The sequence below is a fragment of the Rhincodon typus genome, chromosome 1 (assembly GCF_021869965.1).
Source record: "Rhincodon typus isolate 14 chromosome 1, sRhiTyp1.1, whole genome shotgun sequence".
Classification (NCBI taxonomy): Eukaryota; Metazoa; Chordata; class Chondrichthyes; order Orectolobiformes; family Rhincodontidae; genus Rhincodon; species Rhincodon typus.
In genome coordinates, this window is record NC_063332.1 from 82,397,298 (window position 1) to 82,406,376 (window position 9,079).

The 9,079-nt window shown below is 42.9% G+C and overlaps 1 protein-coding gene across 1 annotated transcript in view; it reads right to left on the reverse strand.

The window, feature by feature from the left end:
- grxcr1a (glutaredoxin and cysteine rich domain containing 1 a) overlaps positions 1–8,850 on the reverse strand; it is a 76,427-nt gene extending 67,577 nt beyond the window's left edge. Inside the window, exon 1 of the mRNA XM_020529887.1 lies at positions 8,478–8,850. Within this exon, the coding sequence (XP_020385476.1) occupies positions 8,478–8,850 (373 nt within the window). The remainder of the gene's footprint in view (positions 1–8,477) is intronic.
- Positions 8,851–9,079: the final 229 nt, after the last annotated feature.

Below are 9,079 nucleotides of genomic sequence, written 5' to 3' on the forward strand. Positions count from 1 at the left end.
TTTTCTGAAGAAGGGTCTAGGCCCGAAACGTCAGTCTTCCTGCTCCTCTGATGCTGCTTGGCCTGCTGTGTTCATTCTGCACACAGGCCCCTTTTCTTTGCCTTCTTTCCCATCTCCTATTCTGCACACAATGCTGACCTCACCCACCACCATAAGGCAGACTCGGGCTGTTGCTTGGTATGCTCTTGCCACCATCTCATCTTTAGGATGATAGCACAAACTCATTCGTGGGAGAAGAAAACTATTGTGAAGATTACTGACATAGAAATCACACCATACAAATTAACTTTTTAACATATGACCAATAATCATGACGTTCACAGATAAAAAAAAACCTGGCCTGTTTCCAACAAAAACAAAGTCCAGTTTTCTCTCGTGACTTTTGTGTAACTGTTCCCTTAATGGTGCTGCCACCTTTAAGAACTAAATTATCCATTTCCTGCCCATTGAAATACCACCAGCAGTGCCTGAAGTGTCCCAGTGCATTAATGAGTCAGCAGGAAACCCCCACTCCAGCGTAAAGCTCAGGGAGAGGTTACTAAAAGTGCACTGAGGTCACCATAGCCCCCATTCAGCTTATAAAGGAACATTAGGCTGACAGAAACTACTCCAGGTGTTTCCTGTCTCTGAGTAAACCATTATGTAAAATCATCAGTTGTTAATGAATTAGTGGCTGGCTTTTTTGAAACTCCAGACTCTGTCAATTATTTTTTGGAAAGAGCAACAGAAGTTTCAACTCTCTAAATGTTAAAGGATCACCTGTTCCAATCTTTCAGCCTCTCTAGATGTCAACTGTAAGCTGCACATTCAAAACACTCATATTGTTGATAACAAGGTGTAGAGCTGGATGAACACAGCAGACCAAGCAGTATCAGAGGAGCAGAAAAGCTGACGTTTCGGGTCTGGACCCTTCTTCAGAAATGGGGGAGGGGAAGGGGACTCTGAAATAAATAGAGAGGGGGAGGCGGTGATAGAAGCTGGATAGAGGAACAGATAGGTGAAGAGAAGACGGACAGGTCAAGGAGGCGGGGATGAAGTCAGTAAAGGTGAGTGTAGGTAGGGAGTTGGGATGGGGGTTCGTCAGTGAGGAGGGAGGGGCGGGTAGATGGGATGGAAGACGGACAGGTCAAGGAGGCGGGCATGAAGCTAGTAGGGGTGAGTGTAAGTAGAAAGTGGAGGTGGGGGTTGGTCAGTGAGGTGAGAGGAGCGGATAGGTGGGAGAAAAGACGGACAGGTCAAAGAGGTGGGACGAGAGGGGGCACTGGTCTTGGGATGAAGTTGGGGGTGGGGAGATTTTGAAGCTTGTGAAGACCACATTGAGACCATGGGGTTGTAGGGTTCCAAGGCGGAATATATGGTGCTGTCCCTCCAGTTTTCGGGTGGCATCGTTGTGACACTGGAGGAGGCCCAGCATGGACATGTCATCCAGGGAGTGGGAGGGGGAGTTGAAGTGGTTCGCAACTGGGAAGTGTTGTCATTTGTCGCGAACTGAGTGTAAGTGCTCCCCAAAGCGATCTCCAAGCCTCCGCTTGGTCTCCCCAGTGTAGAGGAGGCCACATCGGGAACAGTGGACACAATAGCCCACATTAGCAGATGTGCAGGTGAACATCTGTTTAATGTGGAAGGTCTTCTTGGGGCCTGGGATGGAGGTGAGGGGGGAGGTGTAGGGGCAGGTGTAGAACTTCCTGCGGTTGCAGGGAAAGGTGCCGGGGGTGGTGGGTTTGGTGGGGAGTGTGGAGCAGACGAGGGAGTCGCAGAGAGAGCGGTCCCTCCAGAAGGCAGATAAGGGTGGAGAGGGAAATATATCCTTCATAGTGGGGTCAGATTGCAACTGGCGGAGGTAACGGAGAATGATGCATTGAATCTGGAGGTTAATGGTGTGATACGTGAGGACGAGGGGAGTTCTGTCTTTGCTTTTATTGCAGGGAGGGGTGTGAGGGCTGAGGTGCGGGAAACACAAGAGATGCGGTCCAGGGCGTTTTCGACCACTGTGGAGGGGAAATTGCGGTCCTTGAAAAACGAGGACATGTGGGATGTCCGGGAGTGGAAGGTCTCATCTTGGGGCAGATGCGGTGGAGGCGGAGGAATTGGGAATAGGGGATGGCATTCTTGCAGGAAGGTGGGTGAGAGGAGGTGTAGTCTAGGTAGGCTTGAAATAGATATCAGTTTCAAGGCGGTCTTCAGGGATGGAGACAGAGAGGTCCAGGAAGGAGAGAGAGGTATCAGAGATGGTCCAGGTGAACTTAAGGTTGGGGTGGAAGGTATTAGTAAAGTGGATGAACTGTTCGAGCTCCTCGTGGGAGCATGAGGCGGCACTGATACAGTCATCGATGTAGCGGAGGATAAAGTGGGGGATATTGCTGGTGTAGCTGCGGAAGACGGACTGTTCCATGTATCCTACAAAGAGGCAGGTATAGCTTGGGTCCATGTGGGTGCCCATGGCCACCCCTTTCATCTGTAGGAAGTGGGAGGAGTTGAAGGGGAAGTCGTTAAGGGTAAGGATGAGTTCGGTTTGGTGGATAAGGGTGTCGGTGGAGAGGAACTGGTCGGGCCTACGGGAGAGGAAGAAGTGGAGGGCTTTTTGGCCATCTGCATGGGAAATGCAAGTATTTAGGGATTGCAGTATACATGGTGAAGATGAGGTGTTGAGGGCCAGGGAATTGGAAATTTTGGAGGAGGTAGAGGGTGTGGGTAGTGTCCCGAACGTAGGTGGGGAGTTCCTGGACGGGGGGGAGAAAATGGAGTCAAGATAAGTGGAGATGAGTTCGGTGGGGCAGGAACCAGGTTGAAGAAGGGTCTAGGCCCGAAACATCAGCCTTCCTGATCCTCTGATGCTGCTTGGCCTGCTGTGTTCATCCAGCTCTACACCTTGTTATCTCAGTTGACCAGGGCAGTCGGGTTTATGGAATTTTGGAAGAAGATTGTTGAATGCTCTATCCCAGTGTAGTGAGCCAAATATATTCAGACACAGACCACGTTTTTGATCCTGAGACTCTGAAGTAAAAACCCTATCTCCTCTAGTTTTGGACTCCCCCACCCTGGGGAAAAGATATTGTCTATTTACCCTATCCATGCCCCTCATGATTTTATAAACAGCTATAAAGTCACCCATCAACCTCCAACTCTCCAGGGAAAATAGTCCCAGTCTATTCAGCCTCTCCCTATATGTCAAACCCTCCAACCCCGGTAACATCCTTGTAAATCTTTTCTGAGCCCTTTCAAGTTTCACAACATCCTTCCTATAGCAGGGAGATCAGAACTGCACACAGTATTCCAATAGTGGCCTAAACAATGTCCTGTTACAGCCACAACATGACCTCCCAACTCCTATACTCAATGTACTGACCAATAAAGGCAAGCATACCAAATGCCATTTTCACTATCCTATCTTCCTGCGACTCCTCTTTCAAGGAACTATGAATCTACACTCCAAGATCTCTTTGTTTAACAACTCTCCCCAGGACCCTACCATTAAGTGTATAAGTCCTGCCCTGATTTGCCTTTCCAAAATGCAGCACCTCACATTTATCTAAATTAAACTCCATTTGTCTACCTTAACGTTTTTCAAGACACCCAACAGCTCACCCTTCTTAATATCAACATACCTTAGAGTATCAAAACAACCCCTCTCTAAACTTACCATCATCCATGTCTTCCTCCTTGGTGAATGCCAATGTGAGGTACTCATTATGGATCTAACCCACTTCCCCTGGCTCCACACATAAATTCCCTCTTTTGTCCTTGGGTGTACTGACCCTTTCCCTAGTTACCTTCTTAATCCTAATGTCCACGTAAAATGTCTTGGGATTCTCCTTAATCCCAATTGCCAAAGACATTTCATGGCCCCTTCTAGACCTCATAATTTCTTGTTTAAATTCTTTTCAGCTTCCTTTACACACCTCAAGGGCCTTGTTTGATTTCTGTTTCATAAATCTTATAGATGCTTTCTTTTTCTTTTTGACTAAACTTTCATTATCCGTTGTCATCCGAGGTTCCCAAATTTTGCCAGCCTTATCTTTCATCCCCACAGGAACATGCTGGTCCTGAACTCAACTGGCCTTTAAAAGACTTCCACATGTCAGATGTGGATTTATCTTCAATCAGCTACCCTAATCCAATCTTATTTCCAGTTCCTGCCTAATACGTTGTGGTTAGCCTTCCCCCAATTTAGCACTTTCACCAGAGGACAAGTCTGATCTTTTCCATAACTACCTTAAAACTTAGAGAATTATGATCATTGTCCCCAAAATGTATCCCCACTGAAAATTTGATCACCTAGCCAGGTTCAATTCCAAATGCAGAGTCTAATATAGTCCCTTCCCTTGTTGGACTATCTACATATTGTTTCAAGAAATCCCCCGGATGTACCTAATAAATTCAGCCCTATGCAAGCCCTTGGTCCTAACGGAGTCCCAGTCAATATTGGGGAAATTAAAATCACTCACTAGCACAATGTTGTATTTTTATTACATCTTTCCATAATCTGTTTACATATCTGTTCCTCTATCTCCCACTGGATTTTTGGAGATTTGTAGTATAACCCCATCATAGTGATTGTACCTTTCTTATGCCTGAGTTCTACCCATAATGCCTTGCTGGATGAACCCTCCAAGATGTCCTGTGTTAGTGCAGCTGTAACATTCTCCAAAATCGGTAATGCAACTCGTCACCCCTTTTACATCCCTCTCTATCTCATCTGAAATATCTAAACCCTGAATGTTGAACTTCCAGTCCTGTCCTTCTCTCAACCAAGTTTCTGTAATGGCTACTACATCATATTCCCATGTACTAATCCAGGCTCTAACCTCATCCACCTTATCTGCTATACTCATTGCATTAATATGAATACAGTTCAGATCACGAGTTCTGCTGTGTTCTTAACTTGGCCCTGCCTGTTCTTCCTTATTAGACTTACTTGACTGATTCCCACTCTTCTCTTCGAACACTCCACATGCTGACCTACTCCTCTGTTTCTCATCTACCTGCCACACCAGTTTAAACCCTCCTAAGTGGAACCAGCAAACATCCCCACCAGGATATTGGCACCCCTCCATCCTTCTTGTACAGGTCCCACTTGCCCTGGAAGCAATCACAATGATCCAGAATTCTGAATCTCTCCCTTCTACACCAGCTCTTTAGCCACGCTTACAACTGTATTATCTTCTTACTTCTGGCCTCAATAGCATGTGGCACAGGGAGCAATCCCAAGATTACAAACCTAGAGGTCCTGTTTTTCAAATTCCTACCTAACTCCCTAAGTTTCCTTTCCAGGACCTCATCGCTCTTTCTGCCTACATCATTCGTACCAATATGAACAATGGTCTCAGGTTGCTTACTCACCACGTTCAGAATATCCTGTGCCTGCTCAGACACATCGTTGACTCTGGTACCAGGAAGGTAATGCACCTTTCTAGAGTCTCACTTGCAGCCACAGAAGCATCTATCTGTTCTCTTGACTATAGAGTCCCCTATCACTATTGCTCACCTACACTTCGACCCTCACCCTTACCTCTATTCCTAACAAACTACAATGACAAAAATAAGTACTTTATACTCTATCTCCCCTCAGACACTATTCACACTGTCTGTTGACCTGGTTCCTAAGCAGCTAAGCCTACTTCAGTTTTTGAGTCATGAATACACCTCCGGAACTCTGCCTCTGTATTCAGCTCCATTCCTGCTGCCAACGCTCTGATTTACCTCAGTCTTATCTGACTGACCCTGCTCCTCAGGTATTTATCCTGTAGCTCATGCCGCTATTCACTCCCAGGCTTACTGTGTTGTACTGCCTCAACTGCTGCCACTCACACCTTACTTTCATCATGCATTGGGGTCTGTCAACAGGCCCAAGCAAAATCCCTGAAATTGGAGAACCAGAGCTCTCTTCTGCTTCATGGACTGCTGGTCATCCTACCTGTGGTCACTATTCGATTCTGGCACTGTTGTGATTAAACTAATTAGCTAGCAGCTCTGTATTGCCTAGGATTTCCTTCCTGACAGGGGCAGAAGTCCCAAGTAAGGCTGCCCACAGTGTACTACCACAGATCAATGTGGTGCTGATAGGCTTTTCAGTCTGGGGTGGTAATACATAACCCCATAAAATGCATCCTGTGATTTGATAATCTGTATGGTATGGGCAATAACAAAGTTGCTGGAAAAGCTCAGCAGGCAGCATCTGTGGAGGAGAAAACAGAGTTAATGTTTCGGGTCTGGTGACCCTTCCTCAGAGCTGATGGTGGCTGGGAAAACGTCAGTTTATATGCAGAAAATAGGGAGGTGAACAAAAACAAAGTTGCTGGAAAAGCTCAGCAGGTCTGGCAGCATCTGTGGACGAGAAAACAGAGTTAACGTTTCGGGTCCGTATGAGCATGTTCTTCGCCACCAGGGAATGTACCAAATGTTCCTATTCTTCTGTTGACTGTTTTGAAAGATGGTAATTTTTGGATCAAATTGGATAACTGACTAAGAAATACATAGTAACAGATTGTGACTAACAACAGTATTCCATCAGACATAAATGGCAAGAACTAATAGACCATTGTTGATCAGATTACTTTCAAATAATCTTCAAGAGGAGCATCTTTATAACAGAATGTAAAACATTATAGACAATAGCAGAAGGTACACAGAAAACACAAATATTCAAACACATCTTTGGGAGAGTTTGCCAGTGGGCAGATATATTGTCAATAAAATTCAACTTTGGGACATGTAACATAATGCAATTGGTATTAAGGAAACAAAGGTATTAATAAATTAAGTTTACTTTGTTAAACAAGAAGATAAACAAGAAATGATCTAAGAGTCATTCTTGAGCAAAAGATAATAGCAGTTGCAAACAAAGTGCTCAAAGTGTCCATAGAATTTAAGTCAAAGAAATCTCAGGTCGAAAATCATCTGCTGATGGTTTTGTTGTAGTGAGGATAAGACTGACATTTCCATGGTCACCATTCATAAATTGCTTTCTGGAATCAATAATATATTTAAAGACAGATGGTCAATTGTGTTTGACAGGAGGAATAAGGAGGCATCTTGGAAAGTAAGAGTACAAAGGAATCTTTTGACACTGTGACAAAATAGTTTAAAGTAGCAAATCTAGTTAACAAAACCTTAAGAAGTACAGACAAATGTAGGGTTATTTCTAGTGGAAGAGAATTAAAATGCAAATAATAGTGAGCGTGTGGAATTCCCCACCATTTTGAATATTTAAGGTGCATAACATTGCGGTATAAAGCATATGAAGAGAAACCAGATAAATAGGTGAAAAAAATAAAAGGATATGCTAAAAGGATGAGATGAAGGCAGATTACATGAGGCTCATGTGCAGCAGAAACACATACATTGACAGATTGCTGTATGCTGTAAAACCTATGTAATTCTACGCAACGTTTTGAACTGCCCAAGTGTATTTACATTATGCTCACAAATTATAAACCTGGAAATTATTCAGGAATTCAGCTTAAACCTTTCATATAGTATCCCTGGTCTGTAATTTTAACAGAAGTGTTAACTTATTTAAACTAAGAAAGTCAGTACATCTAATAAAATGCCAAACAATGAAACAGAGGGAATGCGCTATGCTAATATAATGAGGCTATAAATGATGAAAAGTATTTAGAAAAAGACAAGATATTTCAGATGATTGTATTTTGACAGAGGAGCCATGATGCTAAGCAAACTTGAAGATAATTAAAGGCACATTTATAAAGTGGGTTCATACAAATTTGAAATTGGAGCATCAAAGGTCATGTTTATTAGATAAAGAAGCCTTTAATTAAATTTAACTTTGGAAAGTGAATTTCGTCTTAGGCCAGCATGACTTATATTAATCCTACAGTTCACAAAGGCCTATCCAGATGAATGAAGTATTGAAGATGTGATCAGCCACAACATTATGAAGAACTGGTCAGACAATTTAGTATAATGAATACTTTCAGACCTTAAGAAAATAAGATATTGCAATTGAAAACATACACTCTACTTACTAAGAAAAGGATATAAATGTCAACCTTTCCATAATTTATTAAGTGGAAATCCACAAGTGCGTCAGTTGCCAACATTAATTTCCTTAATACCTAAATAGTCAATACTGCATACTGGCAACAGAGGACCTTTGACAATGTTGCTTCATTGTTTGCTGCAACAAAAAAAAATCATCCAAACTGTAGTGAGAGTCATCTATTTATGTGCTTCATTGTGAAAAAAATTAGATTCCTACCAAACAGAAGCTTTCTAAGGAGAAGTAAATTTCAAACAAAATTCAATATACTTCATTATAATAGGGCCACGGGATAACTGCAATTTTCCTCAACTTTCATCATGATTTTCAGACTTCTGAAACACTATTGTATGACAGCAAATACTTTGCTACAACAAACTTGAAGAAAAAGTCAGAAGCTAGCAGTGTTAATTACCATTACAGGAGATGGAACACTTATTGGGAAAATCTTTATATTTTTGACATACCTGAACAGCACCATTTGACAAATTACTGAAAAGTGCTTGCCCAGCACTGACTTTGTGTTTGACACCTCTCACTGTACCATTTTTACTTAAGATATTAATTCTCTTTCGAAAGATTCCTCTGTCTTTGGTGGTACTTGCTAACAGAAGCATGTCATCACATTCACTTTCATTACCACCAGTTTCCAAAGCAAAATGCTGCCCATTATATCCATTCACTTCACTGTAGCCACTGCATTGCTCAGTCTCAGAATTGCTGGCACATTCTGACACTTGGGAGTCCACCAGGTTTCCATCGGTATACACTTCTTTCAGCACTCTTCCACTGTTTGCAGAACATACTCGAAACCTGACTTTTTTCTGTTGGCGCTCTCCGTCTGTCTTCATTAGGCCAATGAGTCTAGATTTTTCCATCGGAGAGTGAATTTCACATTGTCCTTTTACAGAAATCCTTCTGCAGTCTGTTCAAATTGAATATAAAGACTTCCCACTTATGTAGGTAGATATTTCATATATATTGCAGTACCATCAAAATTTAAGAGTGTGAAGGGCAACAGGTCAGCACTAATCCTCATAGAGTCTTACTTCAATAATGTATAACATTACATCATAGACA